This window comes from Manis pentadactyla, chromosome X (assembly GCF_030020395.1).
Source record: "Manis pentadactyla isolate mManPen7 chromosome X, mManPen7.hap1, whole genome shotgun sequence".
Lineage (NCBI taxonomy): Eukaryota > Metazoa > Chordata > Mammalia > Pholidota > Manidae > Manis > Manis pentadactyla.
Window position 1 is genome coordinate 73,295,580 of NC_080038.1, and position 22,903 is coordinate 73,318,482.

Here is a 22,903-nt window from a genome sequence, read left to right on the forward strand (position 1 = left end):
GCTCTGGAAGGACTTCAAAACAGAATGGACGAGATGCAAGAGACCATTAATGGACTAGAAAACAGAGAACAGGAACGCAGAGAAGCTGATGCAGAGAGAGATAAAAGGATCTACAGGAATGAAAGAATTTTAAGAGAGCTGAGTGACCAATCAAAAAGGAATAATATACGCATTATACGGATTCCAGAAGAAGAGACAGAAAAAGGGATAGAAAGTGTCTTTGAAGAAATAATTGCTGAAAACTTCCCCAAACTAGGGGAAGAAATGGCCTCTCAGACCACAGAGGTACACAGAACTCCCATGACAAGGGATCCAAGGAGGGCAACACCAAGACACATAATAACTAAAATGGCAAAGATCCAAGACAAGGACAAAGTATTAAAGGCAGCCAGAGAGAAAAAAAAGGTTACCTACAAAGGAAAACCCATCAGGCTATCATCAGACTTCTCAACAGAAACCCTACAGGCCAGAAGAGAATGGCATGATATACTTAATGCAATGAAACAGAAGGGCGTCGAACCAAGACTACTGTATCCAGCACGAATATCATTTAAATATGAAGGAGGGATTAAACAATTCCCAGACAAGGAAAAGTTGAGGAAATTTGCCTCCCACAAACCACCTCTTCAGGGCATCCTACAGGGACTGCTCTAGATGGGAGCACTCCTAAAAAGAGCATAGAACAAAACACCCAACATATGAAGAAGGGAGGAGGAGGAATAAGAAGGGAGAGAAATAAAGAATCATCAGACCACGTTTATAATAGCTCAACAAGCGAGTTAAGTTAGACAGTAAGATAGTAAAGAAGCTAACCCTGAACCTTTGGTAACCACAAACTTAAAGCCTGCAATGGCAATAAATTCATACCTTTCAATAATCACCCTAAATGTAAATGGACTGAATGCACCAATCAAAAGACACAGAGTAATAGAATGGATAAAAAAACAAGATCCATCCATATGCTGCTTACAAGAGACTCGCCTCAAACCCAAAGACATGCACAGACTTAAAGTCAAGGGATGTAAAAAGATATTTCATGCAAACAACAGAGAGAAGAAAGCAGGTGTTGCAATTCTGGTATCAGACAAAACAGACTTCAAAATAAAGTAACAAAAGACAAGGACATTACATAATGATAAAGGGCTCAGTCCAACAAGAGGATATAACCATTATAAATATATATGCACCCAATACAGGAGCACCAAAATACCTGAAACAAATATTAACAGAACTAAAGGAGGAAATAGAATGCAATGATTCATTCTAGGAGACTTCAACACACCACTCACTCCAAAGGACAGATCCACCAGACAGAAAATAAGTAAGGACACAGAGGCACTGAACAACACACTAGAACAGATGGACCTAATAGACATCTACAGAACTCTACATTCAAAAGCAACAGGATACACATTCTTCTCAAGTGCACATGGAACATTCTCCAGAATAGACCACATACTAGGGCACAAAAAAGAGCCTCAGTAAATTCAAAAAGATTGAAATCCTACCAAGCAACTTTTCAGACCACAAAGGTATAGAACTAGAAATAAATTCTACAAAGAAAGCAAACAGGCTCACAAACACATGGAGGCTTAACAACATGCTCCTAAATAATCAATGGATCAATGACCAAATCAAAATGGAGATCCAGCAATATGTGGAAACAAACGACAACAACACTAAGCCCCGACTTCTGTGGGAAGCAGAAACAGCAGTCTTAAGAGGAAAGTATATAGCAATCCAAGCATATTTAAAAAAGGAAGAACAAGCCCAAATGAATGGTCTAATGTCACAATTATTGAAATTGGACAAAGAAGAACAAATGAGGCCTAAGGTCAGCAGAAGGAGGGACATAATAAAGATCAGAGAAGAAATAAATAAAATTGAGAAGAATAAAACAATAGCAAAAATCAATGAAACCAAGAGCTGGTTCTTCGAGAAAATAAACAAAATAGATAAGCCTCTAGCCAGACTTATTAAGAGGAAAAGAGAGTCAACACAAATGAACAGTATCAGAAACAAGAAAGGAAAAATCACGATGGACCCCACAGAAATACAAAGAATTATTAGACAATACTATGAAAACCTATATGCTAACAAGCTAGGAAACCTAGGAGAAATGGACAACTTCCTAGAAAAATACAACCTTCCAAGACTGACCCAGAAAGAAACAGAAAATCTAAACAGACCAATTACCGGCAACGAAATTGAAGCGGTAATCAAAAAACTACCAAAGAACAAAACCCCCGGGCCAGATGGATTTACCTCGGAATTTTATCAGACATACAGGGAAGACATAATACCCATTCTCCTTAAGGTTTTCCAAAAAATAGAGGAGGAGGGAATACTCCCAAACTCATTCTATGAAGCTAACATCACCCTAATACAAAAACCAGGCAAAGACCCCACCAAAAAAGAAAACTACAGACCAATATCCCTGATGAACGTAGATGCAAAAATACTCAACAAAATATCAGCAAACCGAATTCAAAAATACATCAAAAGGATCGTACACCATGACCAAGTGGGATTCATCCCAGGGATGCAAGGATTGCACAACATTCGAAAGTCCATCAACATCATCCACCACATCAACAAAAAGAAAGACAAAAACCACATGATCATCTCCATAGATGCTGAAAAGGCATTTGACAAAGTTCAACACCCATTCATGATAAAAACTCTCAGCAAAATGGTAATAGAGGGCAAGTACCTCAACATAATAAAGGCCATCTTTGAAAAACCCATAGCCAACATTATATTGAACAGCGAGAAGCTGACAGCTTTTCCTCTGAGATCGGGAAGTAGACAGGGATGCCCACTCTCCCCACTGTTATTTAACATAGTACTGGAGGTCCTAGCCACAGCAATCAGACAAAACAAAAAATACAAGGAATCCAGATTGGTAAAGAAGAAGTTAAACTGTCACTATTTGCAGATGACATGATACTGTACATAAAAAACCCTAAAGACTTCACCCCAAAATTACTAGAACTGATATCGGAATACAGCAAAGTTGCAGGATACAAAATCAGCACACAGAAATCTGTGGCTTTTTCTATACACTAACAATGAACGAACAGAAAGAGAATTCCGAAAAACAACTCCATTCACAATTGCATCAAAAAAAATAAAATACCTAGGAATAAACCTAACCAAAGAAGTGAAAGACTTATACTCTGAAAACTACAAGTTACTCTTAAGAGAAATTAAAGGGGACACTAACAGATGGAAACGCATCCCATGCTCGTGGCTAGGAAAATATAGTCAAAATGGCCATCCTGCCCAAAGCAATATACAGATTTGATGCAATCCCTATGAAACTACCAGCAACATTCTTCAATGAACTGGAACAAATAATTCAAAAATTCATATGGAAACACCAAAGACCTCGAATAGCCAAAGCAATCCTGGGAAAGAAGAATAAAGTCGGGGGATCTCACTCCCCAACTTCAAGCTCTATTATAAAGCCATAGTAATCAAGACAATTTGGTACTGGCACAAGAACAGAGCCACAGACCAATGGAACAAACTAGACAATCCAGACATTAACCCAGACACATATGGTCAATTAATATTTGATAAAGGAACCATGGACATACAATGGTGAAATGACAGTCTCTTCAACAGATGGTGCTGGCAAAACTGGACAGCTATATGTAGGAGAATGAAACTGGACCATTGTCTAACCCCATATACAAAAGTAAACTCAAAATGGATCAAAGACCTGAATGGAAGTCATGAAACCATTAAACTCGTGGAAAAAAACATAGGCAAAAACCTCTTAGACATAAACATGAGTGACCTCTTCTTGAACATATCTCCCCGGGCAAGGAAAACAACAGCAAAAATGAATAAGTGGGACTATATTAAGCTGAAAAGCTTCTGTACAGCAAAAGACAGCATCAATAGAACAAATGGGAACCCTACAGTATGGGAGAATATATTTGAAAATGACACATTCGATAAAGGCTTGACGTCCAGAATATATAAAGAGCTCACACGCCTCAACAAACAAAAAACAAATAACCCAATTAAAAAATGGGCAGAGGAACTGAACAGACAGTTCTCCAAAAAAGAAATACAGATGGCCAACAGACACATGAAAAGATGCTCCACATCGCTAATTATCAGAGAAATGCAAATTAAAACTACAATGAGGTATCACCTCACACCAGTAAGGAGTAAGGATGGCTGCCATCCAAAAGACAAACAACAACAAATGCTGGCGAGGCTGTGGAGAAAGGGGAACCCTCCTACACTGCTGGTGGGAATGTAAATTAGTTCAACCACTGTGGAAAGCAGTATGGATGTACATCAAAATGCTCAAAACAGACTTACCATTTGACCCAGGAATTGCACTCCTAGGAATTTGTCCTAAGAATGCAGCAATCAAGTATGAGAAAGACCAATGCACCCCTATGTTTATCGCAGCACTATTTACAATAGCCAAGAATTGTAAGCAACCTAAATGTCCATTGATAGATGAATGGATAAAGAAGAAGTGGTACATATACACAATGGATTACTACTCAGCCATAAGAAAAGGCCAAATCCTACCATTTGCAGCAACATGGATCGAGCTGGAGGGTATTATGCTCAGTGAAACAAGCCAAGCGGAGAAAGAGAAATACCAAATGATCTCACTCATCTGTGGAGTATAAGAACAAAGGAAAAACTGAAGGAACAAAACAGCAGCAGAATCACAGAACTCAAGAATGGACTAACAGGTTCCAAAGGGAAAGGGTCTGGGGAGGATGGGTGGGTAGGGACGGATAAGGGGAGAGAAAAAGGGGGGTATTAAGATTAGCATGCATAGGGGGGTGGGAGAAAGGGGAGGGCTGTACAACACAGAGAAGACAAGTAGTGATTCTACAACATTTTGCTACGCTGATGGACAGTGACTGTAAAGGGGTACATAGGGGGACCTGGTATAGGGGTGAGTCTAGTAAACAAAATATTCATCATATAAGTGTAGATTAATGATAAAAAATAAATAAGCAGTTCCTGTGTGGTGACCTCCAATGAGTTCTACACAATGATATAAAAGGCATATAAAAGTGTAGCCAAACGGTCTGTTTGTGTTTATACAGAGGATCAAAGCCTAATTTGGCTACCCCGAAAATGAACTAAGATACGATATGAAAAAGAACTTCCAACATCAGCACTCTTGGGAAGACTCATGCCAGAAGATGATCATCAAAAAACCCCAACAAAGATCCATGCACTGCTACAGGTGTAGATGCACTCATCCCACCAGTTCCTGGACTTGCGATGGGAATGAAGAAGGAGATATCTAAGCTGGCCTGTGCATACAGTAAAACAACAAATTTGACTGGATCTGTACTGTTGGAACTCTACCAAGAATTAGGAGAAGTGCAAATTGTAGCACTCCAAAATCTTACAACTACAGACTATTTACTGTTAAAAGAACATATGGGAGGTGAACAGTCCCCAGGAATGGGTTGTTTTAATTTGTCTGAATTCTCTCAGACTGTTCAAGTTCAGTTGGACAATATCCACCATATCATAGATAAGTTTTCACAAATGCCTAAGGTGCCTAACTGGTTTTCTTGGTTTCACTGGAGATGGCTGGTAATTACAGGTGTGCTTTGGTTACGTAACTGTACTCCTATTATGTTAATGTGTGTGCGTAATTTAATTAGTAGCTTAAAACCTATACATGCTGAAGTTACTCTCCAAGAAGATATGTCAAAGAAATAATCAAGCTTCCCAGGTTTTCTTCTGCCTGCTACTTCTATAGCTTTTTTTCTTCCTTCCTAATTACATCCCTTAAATAGAATTCATGCCACATATCGATTTTTCCGTGTATCATAATTCCTCCAAGTGGTAAAGACACCTCAAGACAAATGCTGGGCATAGAAGCAACAGGTCATAAATATGCAAAGAAGTAAAAAGCTAGCCTTTTCAAACAATAAGGCTTCTCTCTCACTTACCAACTTTACATTTCCCTGTATGGCCCCGGAAGATGACTGGTTAGCCAGAGACGGGTAAGATTCCTCAAGGGAGGAACAACCTAAGACAGGCACAGTCGCAGGGGGGCCATCAGGTGAGAAATTGGGGATCAACAGAGGTGAGGCTTAGAACCTCACCCCCCCTGTTCTGAGAGAAATCTTCTGCATACGTGGATGTTTTATTGCCCTGGTCTAGCTTGAATTAACACATAGTCTACAGGCACACACCTGATCATCTACATGTGCTCTCTTACAACACTAAACTATGTTTTCTACCTTTATCTTGTATCTACCTACCACTTCAGCATTTTATTAAAAATAATAATAATAAAGAGAGAAATGTGGTATCCACATATAAATCAAGTATAAAAACCAAATGAGTATTCATATTTGAACTGACTGTTTATAGTTCATAATGCATGAGCAAAACCGAAAGTTTCTGTGATGACTGCCCTTGTACTGTTCACTATGTAACTTATTCATTATGTAAGAATTTGTTCTACATGTAAAAACTTGTTTGTTATGCCTCAGAAGATTGGAGACTGACAAAAATTAGGCTTGGGGTGGAATAATGATTGTGCATTGAGCATTGACTCCCCTATACAGAATTTTATTGTCGTTAACAACCATTTGATCAATAAATATGAGAGAGGCCCTCACACACACACACACACACACACACAATATATATATATATATATATATATATATATATATACACTTCCAATTGTATAATAAATAAGTAACCGGGATGTAATGTATAGCATAAGGAATATAGTCAAAATAATGTAACAACTTGGTATGGTTATAGCTGGTACCTAGAATTATCATGTATATAAATGTTGAATCACTGTGTTGTACACCTGAAACTAATGTAATACTGTGTGTCAACTACCCTTCAATAAAAAATAATTATCTAAAAAAAAAACAAAAAAAATAAAGTACAGTGACTTGTCTTTTGGGTTCTAGATTAAGAAGAAACAACAAGATGTGCTTGGTTTCTTAGAAGCTAACAAAATAGGATTTGAAGAAAAAGATATTGCCGCCAATGAAGAGAATCGGAAGTGGATGAGAGAAAATGTACCTGAAAACAGTCGACCAGCCACAGGGTACCCCCTGCCACCTCAGATTTTCAATGAAAGCCAGTACCGTGGGGTAAGGAACTAATTTAAATTTTGTTTTTTTCTAATGAATTGTGTCAAAACCATACTCTCCCTTTTAGCCACCCCAGAATCTGCATACTGCCATTTCTGGTGTTCATCCTCTGTGTCCATCCTAGGTATCTGGGATATTTTGTCTTCTACTAAGAGGCAGATGAATGAGTCATCTGCCAAGCAATTACCTGTAAGTGTATAAATACAAACCCAAACATATTGTTGGCTTTACATTTCTTCATCTTAATTCCAGCCAGAGAAGTTGTATTATTTCTGGTATGTCCATGAAGAAACCTCTGAAAAGAAGTCAGCTAGTCATTTATGTTAAAATTAGTTTAAAAATAATATTTTATTTTCTGCTTGAAGCTAGTAATACTTCTATTTTGATATTGTTAGTGACTTTTCTTAAAACTTTAAGTTAACAAATTGGGCTTACATAAGGAATGAGGGAAACAAAAATAGAGCTTTCCTTTATTACTGGTGCTTTCAAGTATGCCATCTTGTTTAATCTTCATTCAAACCATGGATTATGTTCCTTCATTCTTTAGTCACTGTATAATTTAAGTAACACATGTAGACAATGGCCATTCTAGGCACCATGGTAAGTACAAACAAAACACAGCCTCTTCTCTTAAGGAGCTAGTTGAGAGTGGGATATGGCGAGAATCATACACATCTGAAACAATTAAAAGAGTAGTTATGAAGCCACCTGCATGTGGTGTTGCAGTACAGAAAGTGTATGTGAGGGCTGTAGGAGTTTGCAGTACAGAATTGTTTGCACTGCTTTCTCCTCACAGTTAGCATGATTGAAGAATGAATTGTTTAGAGCCAGAAATCCCAATTTTCTTCCTCATAGGTTTATATGTAAGTGAGAAGGACACTTGGTGGGGATCCTTTCATGAGTCAATTCAGAGTATCTAGGGGAGGGAGTATGGGAGAATTGAGAAGTTTGTTGACACAAAATATTTTCTCTGTGAATTGAATTTGTCAGCTCTGAGGAGGGGCCTGAATGTGTAAAGACATACTCTGTAGGTAAGGAGAAGGCAATCTAAGCCAGTATATATTGTCTTAATCTCTCTTTCTAGCAAAAATTTCAATGTGTTTGATTTTTTGGAACAAACGCATTTTGAGTTATAAGGGTAACGTTTGAGAAACCACATTTAGCTAGTTTATTTCTCCCTTGGAAGCCACACTGCAAGGGAATGATGTATGTTACCGAAATAAGACAAGTGTCACTGAGTAATGAGAAGAAGATAGAAAGGAAGGAGCAGGAGGTGAAACTCAACCTAACAAATAAATATTTGTTAATGGAAAAGGAATCCAACTACTACTGAGTGCCTGCTGTGTGCCAGACACTGGGTTGGAAGTTTAATAACAATAAAAATTTAGACTTGTTCCTATTATACAGACTTTTAGGAAAAGCAATCATTCATAGAAACCATTTTGTATATCAGCTACTGTGCTTTGTGCTTTCTGTGTATTGAATTAGTTCTCATTCTAATGCCATGAGGTGGATATTGTTATTCCTATTTTATAGATGAAGAAATTGAGGTCTAGAAGAGGTTAGCTGACTTCCTAAATTGTACAACTAGTAAGTGATGCAGCTAGGATGTAAATATATATCTGTCTTATTCTGCAGCTCTTACTTTTTACATTGTTCATTTTTCTCTTTGCTAACATATCCCATCTTCATTCTTTCCTTGATCTGTTCTGTGTTATGTGGGGCTGACCTCAGCAAATTACATTTCCCAGTCTCCATTGCCAACCGACTGCCTATTAGGTTTGGCTGATAATCTGAGGCACTGGTTGGAAGAGTGGAGAACAGGAGGAGAGAAAAAGCCAAAGTATCCACCCCTCCTGTTTCTGGATGTGTCCATGGCAGTGGCTATAGCACCTTTGTGTACCAGCTCTACCAGGTGCTCTAACCTCTGGGTTCTATACTTATACCTTCTCCACTTTTCCCTTCAGCCCTAGCTGTGGTAGCAACATCCTGCTGTTGCTACTCTCTGGGTTGCCTCACTATTTCCTGTTGGCCTTTTCACTTTTTAATCCTTTGTGTAAGTAGTTCTTCATATTAAATTCTTTTGTTTGATCTATCTCAGGGTTTCCTAACCTTGGCACTCCCAACATCTTTGTTATGGAGGGACCACCCTGTGCATTGGAGGATGGTCTGTTTCTATCATGTGTGCCAGTAGCACATCACCATTGTGAGAACCCAAAGATGTCTCCAGACTTTGCCAGATATCCCTGAGGGAAAAATTGCCTCCTGTTGCAAACCACTGAACCATGGCTTGGGTTCTTATATCAAGCCTGGATTGTGACTGAAACAACTACTCTACCTACATAGATCAGGATCTGCAAGAAAGATACAAAATTTATAAGGCTAGTCTTTGCTCAAAAAGAGCTTATGCTATGTATGTGAAGAACTAGAACACATTTCCATGAAATACATATGATACTATATATGGTAGAATATATTCTGGATTAATGTTATCTGAATTGAATACCTGAGATGTAAATAAAGTGCCTTTAATTTTACTCTAGAGAATTCCTATAGAAAAAGCAGACTGTGTCACAGTCTGTTTTGTTTACTCTTTTATTCTTAGCCCCAAGAACAGTGATTGTCATATAGCATGTGCTTAATACACATTTGCTAAGAGAAATAATTAATCAGGCTTAAAATTGAGAAACAAGTGTTATTTTTTTCTCAAAGTCACAAACTTGTTTGTCTTTGCTAAGTCCAGGGCTAACAAATGATAATATACTTTGATCCCAAAACACTTGAAACAAACACAACTGGAGTCCCCTACATAGAATTTTTATGATCAGATTTCAGTACAGTTGAAGATCTACTTCCTTTCACATGAATGTAATGACTGATGTGAGTTGGGTTTTTTTTTTTTGTTTGATGGTAGTAAGAAATACCTCTTATACGACTGTTGGATTTTTTTTAACTAGTGATTTGAGGTTACTTCCAAGTGGTTGAATGTAGATATGATCTCTACTGTTTGTTTACCTCAAGTAGCTTTTTAGGTCATGTGTCTCAGTATGGAATCAGTATCAAGGTCCAGTTAGTTTCACTTTTGAGTACAGTGAGCTCAAAGAGCATAGAAGGCTGCTCATACATGCCTGCTGTTTAGGATTTATTCCTTTGTCAGCAGCTGGGATACACAAAAAAGACGCCTGGAGTCAATCCTTGGGGGTAGATTCCACTGACTCTAAATAATTCTAACAATGTAAAAGGATCCCTAAGTAAGAGAGAAATTTTGATGTTTCTTGGGGTGGAATTCAAATTTAGGATCATCAGTGACTGAGAGGGTCTAAACTTTATACCTCCAGGTCTTCCAAGTGCCAGAAATTATACATGCTAGAAAATAACTCTGTAATTGGTGATCCGTTGGTGAGTAATCTCTTGGGAAACCAGCATATTATGGGTGCTTTTCACCCCTAAGGAATCGTCCAAAATGCCAACCTTATTTCTCTGTGTTTTAAACCAAACAAATAAAAGCCAGGTATAGACAATGACTGTGTTTTCTAAGTTGGTGTGTTACTGAGTATATGTCATAGTCAAATTTAAGCAATTCTCTTTGTTACTTTAAGAGTGTGCTAATGGGTTTAGAGGGTTACAGTGGGAGAAGCCCAGCCAAATTTAGTCATGTGAGGCTTTTCTTGGCTCCCTCGGTTGAAACCTTTTAGTGGTTTGTTTACTTTTATGGTCACATTTCATGGAAGTTTTAGTCCCTTTCTCCTAAAACAGCAGATTACTGTTGTTAGGGCATTGGGCATGTCCAGCAAATATCTGGTCTAAAAAATAATGGAAGAGAAATAATGGGAAACTGGAACAACAGCCTCCTACCAGAAATAAGCAACCACTTTCTGGCAAATACTTGGCTCGGTTGGGCTATGGAGAAAGCTGCTTGCCCTGAGGCGGATTTAAATTCTGTGTCATGATGAATAAGCCATTGTGTAGTTTCTACCATACAAAACAATGTATCATCTAACTCACATTAAATGGGATCCAGTAATCCGTTCCTCTTTATTACTCTTGCTAGAATTCTAACATTATGGAAGTTAGCCTGGCTGCCCCCAGGGAGGTTGACAGGCAGGTAATTTTGAATAAATTGACTCTTTTCTTTCCTTTGTTGGTTGCATATTGGTAATTCTTCTTGCCTCCTTTTCACCAAGGACTATGATGCCTTTTTTGAAGCCAGAGAAAATAATGCAGTGTATGCCTTTTTGGGCTTGACAGCCCCACCTGGTTCAAAGGTATGATTCCTTTTTCTCCTGCTTAATAAGCTATTTATTATTGCTGGGCTTTCTAGTCAATGAGATTTCCACCTTTGTTAAGTGCTCAGATTAAAGCCAGAGGCAGTGCAACATAGCCAGAAGGAATTGTCCTTGCTCTGCATGCACTTAATCCCTATAAGTACATAATCAAATACATAAAATATGTGAGCAGGAACTAGGTAGAGTGACTTCCCAATCAAGCTTCTCAGAGCAGCAAATTTGTCATTGAACCATTCACAAGTAAGTGGTTAGCAGTTTTAAAGACTGCATTCTTCCAGCTGACATGCATGCTTCTGCATCTACAGAAAGCATCTTAGTTCATTGTAATCTTGGCAGCGTCTATTGTCTTTGTGTGGGAGTAAATGTTAGAGTCATCCATTCAAATTAATTAAAAGCATTTGAGTTTCAAAACTGGTCTCGAAATCGCTGGCTAAATTTGAGGCTTTTTCTTTGCCAACAAAAAATTAATTTTCAAGTGGCATTGTTCCCAGGGGAGACCATATAAAGGAAGAATCAAAAATTAAATCTCCAATTTAATGAAATGTCTCAAAGCTACCCTGCCTTTTGCCACATAGGTCTTCTCCAAACAGGCTAGGTTAAAATCAGAACATATGTCCCCTGCTCTATCATTTTATGTTTTGCTCTTAGCAACTGATTTTATAGTAAACAGATTCTTTAAATTACAGCTCTTTGTCCAATTTTGAGAGTCTGTGTAATTGTCCATGTTTTCACTAGAGACCATTTACTAGCATTGTTATCTGATTCATTGTGAAATTCTGTTTCCTTCCTAAACTTTCTTTTCCAACAGGTAAAATGTCTTATTTTAGGCTTTGTATAATTTAAGTTGTAGGAAATGTTAGGTAAGGCATTTTTGTTTAAAGTTAGTAAAACCCAGGTTAAGTAATTGATTACAGTGCAGAGTATTAAAGGAAGGGTACTCTGTTTTCCATGACTAATGACTCCCTATCCTTTAATTCAGAGTAGGAGTCATTCATTCATTTATTCATTCATCAAGTCTTTATTAAGGGTCAAGCACTGATTTGACGTTGATGGTGGGGCAAATATAGACAATACAACATGATCCCTACCTTAAGTGTTTATAACCTAGTGAGGGACATATACAAATAATTATATAACAACAAATATGTCTGCAAATAGTTACAATTCAAGACATCCTATAGTAAAGTCTATACGATTGGTGTGAATAAAGTGCCATAGGCATCCAGAGATAATAATCATAAATTCCTACTAAGGAGTTTAGGAAAGGTTTCACAGAGGAAGTGATATTTGAGCTGTTAGAGTTTCCAAAATACTAAAGTGACACTAAAGTGTCTTTCAACAGAGGCAGCAACAGGAACCACTGCATTAGGATATAGGTGCACATGATGTTATGTTTAGGGAACATGAACTCCAGGATAGTGCAGCATAGCTCCAGAATAGGGCATATTAAATAGAGAGGGATGCATTAGGAGGTGAGATGAACTAGCTATTTTGGGGCCACATTATGAATGCTGTGCTGGGTACTTACAGCTTTATCCTCTGGGTATCTAAAAGCCATGGCAATGAACAGCATAAGACAATGATGTGATTACTTCTGTATTTTAAGATATGATTTGATCTATGACTTAAGAAAATACATTTAACAGCTGTATGAATTAGGAAACATTGGAGAAATGAGGTATTAAAGATAGGCTGACCAATTAGAAGGGTACCTTAGGAGTCCAGAAAAACAATGGAGATCACCTCAAGTGGGACAGCAGTCATGTAAAGAAAAAGATGGATTTAGGAGCCATTTAGCAACTTATGAGATATTTATGTATATAAAGAATTGAACCTGTCTCTGGGGCTTCTAACTTTGGTGACTGGGAAATTAAGCAAAGGTCATGGAGGAAAAAGAAAAGTGAGTTATCCAGGGCAAGAGTTAGTCTTGGAAAGAAGGAGATATGCAGTTTTATTTTGAGACTGGAGAGAGTAAGAAAAGGATAAAATTAAAAATTTTTAAATGTAGGGAGGTTAGGGGAAGGTCACCTTTGAATGAGATATGAAGAAAGGTCATCAGGTAGGAGTGATGAGAAATTTAGGACATTAGAACTTTGAGGAGAATTGAAGGATTTGCATTTGTTGAAAATAGGCCATGGAGTAGGTTAAGATCATGAATAGAAGGACGGCTGAGAAAGATGGAGGGCCCACGTGAAGTTAGAGTTAATGAGACCATAGTGGAACCACTCAGCTTGCTTCCAGTGCTTTTTCGTCCTTGTTTAAGCCTGGGAATGGGAAAAACATAAAAGAACAGTGGATGTGATCAATAATTGAACAAGAAAGAGCTGACTGGGATAACTAGAGGTCTTTAATTGACAATTGAGTTGAAGGGTGGATTGGTGATAGGAATATTTTGAATGTTAGTATTTAATACCCTTTTTTTCCAAGACTAAAAATGATAAAGTTGATAATCAGAAACATGGTTTTTCTATCCTTCAGCTCAGTTTCAGAATATTTCCCCTTTAATATTAATAGGACAATAGGCTTTCCAGAAAGAACTGGATGAACAAAAAGGACACAAAATAAGAAATACAACTACTTAACCCAGGCTGGGAAAGTGCACTGATAATAAAAGAAATGTGATAAAATGAGATATACTTTTCATCTGTGAAATTAACAAAGATAAACAAAGTGATAGTACTCTATGCTGAGAAGGACACATTGAAACGGGTATTGCTGGTGATAGTATGACTTGGCAATCCCTTTTGAAAACCAGAATGGCAGATATGTATCAGGAACCTCAAAAATGTTTATAGTCTTTCACCCAGTAATTTCTCATTGGATATTATAGCCTAATGAAATAATTTGATACATGGAAAAAGTTCTATGGATTAAAACATAAATCAAGCGTTACTTCTAATCATAAAACCTTGGAAACAAGTTAACTGTCTAACAGTAGGGTCAAACAAATTAATTCTGAATTTTATGGGTAACTAACACTGAATGAAATTTATGGATAAAAGTATGTGTCAAAGTATTATATATAATCTTGAAACTTTGAAAATGAGTTACATGTCTAAAAATAGGATCCACAGAAGTTTATCCACTAAATGAAGGCCTTCTCTCATTTAAAAAATGATGGTTGGTTAAAATATATGTTATAATGAGCTACAGAATTGTTTTTACTTTATAATTAAAGTTTTAATTAGATACACAATCTATGCATAGGACAAAAAGAGACTTGTTGACAGATAGTAGCTGCACTAGTGGGGGTGAGTATATAATAATATGGGTAACTGTTGGATCACCATGTTATATACTTGAAACTAGTATAAGGTTGTGTATCAACAATACTTAAAATTTAAAAAAAAAAGACTGAAAGGAACCATTGCCAATATATATATTTTTCTCTCTTTCTTTAATTTCCAAATAATTAGCATACCTTCTCTTGACATTTAAAATTACTGAAAACCAATGTGCCAGGGAGCTTTATATTTAAAAGTACCCTATGGCAAATAGTTCCATAAAGCAAGGAATCCTGTGTAAGACAAATGGTTTTTATATTCTTTTGTATATAGAATGCATTTAAAACAAAGCATGCTATTTACTCTATTTTATTAACACAAAAGATCATTTCTTAGCACTAGTATTTCTTACTTTATAGTGGAGATGATGGTTTTGAGATATGAAATAAAGTAACATTTTCACTAAGAAATAAAAATCTGTTGAAGTTCATGTTGAGAGGAAAACCATTCCCCTGGAAAACCCACATTCACTAATATTTTAAAGGAATAGGGGATGCTGGTGGGAACAGTGTTCTCGTTAGCTTTGGTTGAACCACCGTGTTCTAAGTAGGGACCATGGACTCTGTCTCTGCTGTGATATTTGAAGTATTCCAATTTCCCCTAAACCCACCCTATTTCATTGCATCTCTAAGAGAAACTGTATGTTAACAACACTTAGCTGTGCTGTTGGTCTTAGTTACTAGGTAAAAAGTGAGAGAGGAGAAAAGCAGGAAAGGGTAGATGCTTGCAATGGGCCAAACACTGAGCTAGACACTTAACATACATCTCATTTTATCCTTAAGCATCCTTAGGAGTGAGGTGTTCTCAATGGAAACTGACACTCAGATAATTTAAGCAAGTTGTCCAAGGAATTTGAACCCAGAAGTGACTCAAAACCAAGGCATTTATGGAATGATGTTTATATTGAGACTAGACAGGAAAAAAAGACCTCAAATGCCTGTTATAAACTCTCTGGTTGATTATATAATTAATGATTCTATAAATAGTGGCTACTTACTTTTAGGTAACAATGTGGCTTTAAGCCCAATTTATATGTTTGATGAGTAAAACAATTAGAAATGTAGATAATTTACTTTAAATATGTGTTCTAAAATAAATTACAAAGAATTTTGAATTGCTTTTGATTCCAATGTCTGTCAGTAATGTCTTCCATTAAAAGGATAACTGAGAGCTAAGGAATTTGTGACAGCCTACAGCAAATTGATAGGATGTGACTTTAGGTAACTAGGCTCTTTCCAAGATATTAGTTACTCAGAGGCATTAGATGCACATAAGAATGACCTCATATTAAAAAAATGGGTAGAGGATATGAACAGACACTTCTCTGAAGAAGAAATTCAGATGGCCATCAGGCACATGAAAAGATGCTCCACATCGCTAATTATCAGGGAAATGCAAATTAAAACCACAATGAGATATCACCTCACACCAGTTAGGATGGCCAACATAGAAAAGACTAGGAACAACAAATGCTGGTGAGGATGCAGAGAAAGGGGAACCCTCCTACACTGCTGGTGGAAATGTAAAGTAGTTCAACCATTGTGGAAAGCGGTATGGAGGTTCCTCAAAAAACTAAAAATAGAAATACCACTTGACCCAGGAATTCCACTCCTAGGAATTTACCCTAAGAATGTAGGATCCCAGTTTGAAAAAGACATATGCACCCCTATGTTTATCACAGCACTATTTACAATAGCCAAGAAATGGAAGCAACCTAAGTGTCCATCAGTAGATGAATGGATAAAGAAGATGTGGTACATATACACAATGGAATATTATTCAGCCATGAGAAGAAAACAAATCCTACCATTTGCAACAACATGGATGGAGCTAGATGATATTATGCTCAGTAAAATAAGCCAGGTGGAGAAAGACAAATACCAAATGATTTCACTCTTCTGTGGAGCATAAGAACAAAGCAAAAACTGAAGGAACAGAACAGCAGCAGACTCACAGAACCCAAGAATGTACTGGGGAGGGTGGGTGGGAAGGGAGGGAGAAGGGGAATAAAGGGCATTACGATTAGCACACATAATGTAGTGGGGGCATGGGGAAGTCACTATAGCACAGAGAAGGCAAGCAGTGACTCTGTAGCATCTTACTATGCTAATGGACAGTGACTGTAATGGGGTATGTGGTGGGGATTTGATAATGGGGGGAATCTAGTAACTACAGTGTTGCCCATGTGATTTTATGTTAATGATACCAAAATTCAAAAAAAGAGAAAAGAATGACTTCACATTAGGACATATTCACATTTTTATACAACTGCTTCCCCAACTATATGTGCTAGAAATTTTGAGAGGTGCTAGTCTTCCATTACATCTGTTTCTAGGCAGTTTTTATTTTTTTTCTATTAAGAATATTTATTGAAGTATAGTCGATATACAATATTATATTGGTTTCAAGCATACAACATAGTTATTTGACAGTAACCTACATTATTAAATGCTCACCACAACTAGTATAGTTACTGTCTGTTAACAGAAAGATGTTACAGAACTACTTACTATATTCTCTATGCTCTACTTTTATCCCTGTGACTAATTTTTAAGCAGTCTTTTACAGGGTGACATTTTTTCTGCTTTTGAATATTCTTGGCAATTTCAGCTAATAAAGTCTAACCAAATGCACATCAATGTCTGCTTTGTTATATGTAAATCTATCTGTTTCATTTGTTTTTCATTTCAGGAAGCAGAAGCTCAGGCAAAGCAGCAAGCATGAACCTTAAACATCCTGCCTTAAGCATCCTGAAAAAGGAGTCTCCATTGTTTTTATAAATAAAATAGCAAAATTATCTTGGCTTCAAAAGAAATAGGCCTAATGTTGAAATAATAGATTAGTTGGTGTTTTTACATGTAAACAATCAAAATGAATGCATAATTAAAATGTGAGCATTATGATGAGGAGTATGGAAGATGAACATAAAATTTTAAGTAGATGTCATGGAATAGTATTTTTACCTGTCAAAACATTTTATGTACTTTTAATGATTTTAAAAAGAAAACATTTGTCCCCCTTTTTTGGTATCATTATTACAATTTAAGTATATATGTAGCTGCACATTGAGAAATTTAAAAAGGAAAGAGTGAAAGAATATCTCTTGTTTCCTAATTGCATCATTACTTTTAGTGAACAAAAATATGTTCACTTTTTTGATGTGATTTAAAAGTAGTGGCAGGTAACATTTATGATATGTCAGGCATTGCAATTTCCTGTAGTAATTATAACTACCATTGTTTTGTAGTTCAAACTTCCGTGTACTGAACCACAGGTTTTCTAGGTTTCTAAGTGTAGCCTTTCATTGCATATTTCAGTGATCAGAACAGATGACCTCCCACATACACAAAAATGTATTCAGTTGTCAAGTTCCTTGTTTAACCACACAGTTGTGATGGAATCATGTCTCTAAGTTGCTTGCCTCAGTGAAATATGCATATGTATGTTGTAGTAGTGGGATAGCGAGTAAGTTTACAATGGCATCCTTTTGCAAAGAACCTCAGACTTTTACTTAATTATTATAAAATAGCTTGTCATTCATTGCTCAAGACATTTTTCCTCAGAACTTTGCTAAAAAATTCTCAGTGGTTTCTCCACTTAAAAAACCTTATGGTTATGAATACCACTGTCTCTCAGATATTTGACCTTTTTGGTTCAGCTTAGGCATATGTTGTGTGTCTATGTTATTCTAAGTGGAGAATCTTTCCTGTGCCCCGATTTCAGTGAATAGCACAAGGATCAGATAAAAGGCTCAATTTTTAAAATGTTAACTTTGAAAATTTCTAAGAAGACAAGAAACAGTATGGACTAAGTCATTTACCCAGGAGATATACATATCGTACTTTAGCTACATACTACTTTATTACTAATAACAAACACCTTTTACTTTAAATTACTTTATCATATCATTTGATGTGTACAAGTCTGTGCGGTTTGTCAAAATCAACATACAGTGAAGACATGGCTTTGTTTACTGAGATTCAAATTTGATGCTATGCTTTAAAATAAACTCAGTACCTTTAGAAATGTAATTTATGTGTTCCTGGAGTTTCTAAGTAGTGTAATAGCAATTTTTGTTAACTAATATATTCTTTAGAATTTGGGAAAGGAGTAAAGGGAAAATGACAGAAAAAACAGTATTTGAGTGCAATTTCTGAATTTCCTTTGTAGCGTTCTGAATTTTGCGGTACATACTTGAGTCAAACAAAGAGCTATTCCACTGTTTTATGTACAAGAATATGCTGTAGAGAAATCTAGAGAAAACTGGGTGCTTTGTAATAGACTCTGGAAAATGCTGAACAAACAAACAAACTTGGTCAGTATTTTCTCCTAAGGCTTTATAAAGTGTTGGCGATGCTACTTGCAATATTTTATGTGGACATTTTTACATTTATTTTAGCATCAGATAAGTTAACATGGTCAAAAAGAGACATTCTTCAAAAACAGATGACATTATTTAGATGTTTATATCTATTAAAATATACCTTGCAATTAGCATGTATAGATGTTTAAGGTAAAAGTTGGGACTGCGTCTTCCTAAATTGAAATGTTTTATATTGTCAGCTGAGCACTATCTGTCTATAAGAAAGGTAAGTGAAATTCTGAATATTAATGTGAGCCTAAGTATTTTCACAAAATTTGCCTGGACAATATAATCCTTTCTACTTGTTATATTACTTATGGCATCTTTCTATTTGAAATTAACCTGCTACTTTGTTATTTTCCACTTTAAAGCTGATTTGCCCTTAAGAATATATGACCTCCAGGAAGATTTTCATTTTCAACAAACAGTACAAATTGGTTGCTGATCATATTGTTAAATGTCAGCGCTTCTTTGGGAAAAATTTTGAGATTGTGAATTACTTGCTTGGGAAAGTCTAAATACAGAGAATTTTGTGGTGTCAGGTTTCATTTCACATATTCCATTCATTCAGCAGAAGGATAAAGGAAGATTCACATGGTTTTTAAACCTAGTTGTGGATGTTGAAAATATATAAAGATTGGCATTGGTCTCATTTTTCCCTACATAAAATAATAGCTATTTTCTTTTGAAGAATTCCAATAAAACTGATTAAAAGATAATTCACTTTTGATTAATTTGAACCTTCTGGTCTTCATCCCCTGCCTTCTCAACCCCATCCCTGAATATTATGTTACCTCAATCTTTTATTTAGCAAATAAAATGTTGAATTCCTGAGGAAGAGAATCTGGGAGAGATTCAAGATGGCAGCATGACAGGTGAGACAGAGAACTCCTCCCAAATCACATATAGTATGAAAATATAGTTAATACAACTAACCCTGGAACAGCAACAGGAGGGAAGGCTGCACCATACTGCATACAGGCCTCATGAACAGAGCAGACCTCATGAAACAGTAACACACCAAAGCATTGACCTGGTGGGAACAAGCGCTTCCCCCCAACCCCCAAGCTCACCAGCAGGAAGAAGAGAAATGGAGTACGGGGGGGAAGCCTGAGACAGCTGAACACCTAGCCCTGGAGATCAGCTTTGGAGAACAGACCTACATTGTGTGATGCTCTGGAGGTTGGTGGGGTTAGGGAGCTGGGACAGAGATTCGGCTATTTGTGTGTGAAGGATGGGGATCCACATCTGGCTGCTCTGGGACAAAGGAAAGGCAGGCAGTCTGAGAGGCTTACTAGCAGTAAGAGGGCTGCTGAAGGTGCGGGGTTTGCATGGAGCTTGCTGCGCAGGAGAAGGAATAGGTGGACAACGTTGTCTGGATGCGTTCTGCCCAGTTAGTTGGGAACTCTTGAGGGGCTTCAGGCACTCCATCCCCCTGGCTCGCTACAAAGCTCCAAGGCACCCCACCATGACATGCAGCCTGCTGTGCCTTCCTCCTGGCCTCCAGACACTGGCTTGCAAAACCGCCAGTCATGTTGCTGGCATTAGGCCAGCCAGAGGGAGGCCCCACTTAACAGCTAGAGATGCAAATCACAGAGGCTTACACCTGTGTGCTCAGCTCACTGGCTCTGATACTGGAGACAGGCACTGCAGCCAGGATTCAGGAAACATCTTCCCTCACATCAGGAACCGGTGCTGCTCCCCTAGGACACCCAACCTCACCCTAGGGGCTGAGCAGCTCCAGAGACTAGAGCTCTAGCTGTAAGCACTCCTAAGGCTAAACAGATGTTAACAAAATAAAATCACAGAAAAGAAAGCAGAAAAATAGAATACTAACTAAAGGGAAAAAATAAAATAAACTACCGACAAAAGCAGTCAAAGGAAACACAAAAGGGCAAAAAAAAAATAACATAACATACAAAGAATGGAGGATGAGGAATAAGGGAGAGAAAGAATTATCAGACCGTGTTTATAATAGCTAAATAAGTGAGAAGTTTGACAGTAAGATACTAAAGAAGCTAACCTTGAACCTTTGGTAACCACGAACCTAAGCCTCCAATGGCAATGAGCATATCTTCCGATAATCACCCTAAATGTAATTGGACTGAATGCATCAATCAAAATACACAGAGTAATAGATTGGATAAAAAAGCAAGACCTATCTATATGCTGCCTACAAGAGACTCACCTCAAACCCAAAGACATGCACTGACTAAAAGTCAAGGGATGAAAAAAGATATTTCACACAAACAACAAGGAGAAAAAAAGCAGGTGTTGCAGTACTAATATCAGACAAAATAGACTTCAAAACAAAGTCACAAGAGATAAAGAAGGACATTATATAATGATAATGGGGTCAATCCAAACAAGGGGATATAACCATTATAAATATGTGTGCACCCAATAAAGGAGCACCAACATATGTGAAACAAATACTCAGAATTAAAGGAGAAAATAGAATGCAATGCATTTATTTTAGGAGACTTCAACACACCACTCACTCCAAAGGACAGATCCACCAGACAGAAAACAAGTAAGGACACAGAGGCACTGAACAACACACTAGAACAGATGGACCTAATAGACATCTATAGAAATCTACACCCAAAAGTAACAGGATACACATTCTTCTCAAGTGCACATGGAACATTCTCCAAAATAGACAACATACTAGGCCACAAAAAGAGCTTCAGTAAATTCCTAAAGATTGAAATCCTACCAACCAACTTTTCAGACCACAAAGGTATAAAACTAGAAATAAATTGTACAAAGAAAGCAAAAAGGCTCACAAAGACATGGAGGCTTAACAACATGCTCCTAAATAATGGATCAATGACCAAATTAAAATGGAGGTCCAGCAATATATGGAAACAAATGACAACACAAAGCCCCAACTTCTCTGGGATGCAGCGAAAGCAGTCTTAAGAGGAAACTATATAGTAATCCAGGCATTTTTAAAGAAGGAAGAACAATCCCAAATGAATAGTCTAAAGACAATTATTAAAAATCAGTAAAAGAACAAATGGAGCCTAAAGCAATGGAAGGAGGGACATAAGGGAGATCAGAGAAGAAAAATAAAATTGAGAAGAATAAAACAAAAGAAAAAATCAATGAAACCAAGAGCTGGTTCTTTGAGAATATAAACAAAATAGGTAAGCCCATAGCCAGACTTATAAAAAGAAAAAGAGAATCTACACACATCAACAGAATCAGAAATGAGAAAGGAAAAATCACAACGGACCCCACAAAAATACAAAGAATTATTAGAGAATACTACAAAAAACTATATGCTAACAAGCTGGAAAACCTAGAAGAAATGGACAACTTCCTAGAAAAATACAACCTTCCAAGACTGACCAAGGAAGAAACAAAAAATCTAAACAGACCAATTAGCAGCAAAGAAATTGAATCAATAATCAAAAAACTACCCAAGAGCAAAACTCCTGGTCGAGATGGATTTACCACAGAGTTTTATCAGACATACAGAGAATACATAATACCCATTCCCCTTAAAGTTTTCCAAAAAATAGAAGAACACGGAATACTTCCAGACTCATTATATTAGGCCAGCATCACCCTAATACCAAAACCAGGCAAAGACCCCACCAAAAAAGAAAAATTACAGACCAATATTACTGATGAACATAGATGCAAAAATACTCAACAAAATATTAGCAAACAATGCAAAAATACATCAAGAGGATCATATAGCATGATCAAGTGGGATTCATCTCAGGGATGCAAGAATGGGACAACATTAAAAAATCCATCATCATCCACCACATCAGCAAAATGAAGGACAAAAATTACATGATCATCTCCATAGACACTGAAAAAGCA

The 22,903-nt window shown here is 37.0% G+C and overlaps 1 protein-coding gene across 1 annotated transcript in view; it reads left to right on the forward strand.

Annotated features, from left to right (window-relative positions):
- The window catches only part of SH3BGRL (SH3 domain binding glutamate rich protein like), a 100,470-nt gene extending 81,094 nt beyond the window's left edge, over positions 1-19,376 (forward strand). The window contains exons 2-4 of the mRNA XM_036929996.2: positions 6,945-7,130; positions 11,315-11,395; positions 17,392-19,376. Coding sequence (XP_036785891.1) covers positions 6,945-7,130; positions 11,315-11,395; positions 17,392-17,424 — 300 coding nt within the window. The 3' untranslated portion in view covers positions 17,425-19,376. The remainder of the gene's footprint in view (positions 1-6,944; positions 7,131-11,314; positions 11,396-17,391) is intronic.
- Positions 19,377-22,903: the final 3,527 nt, after the last annotated feature.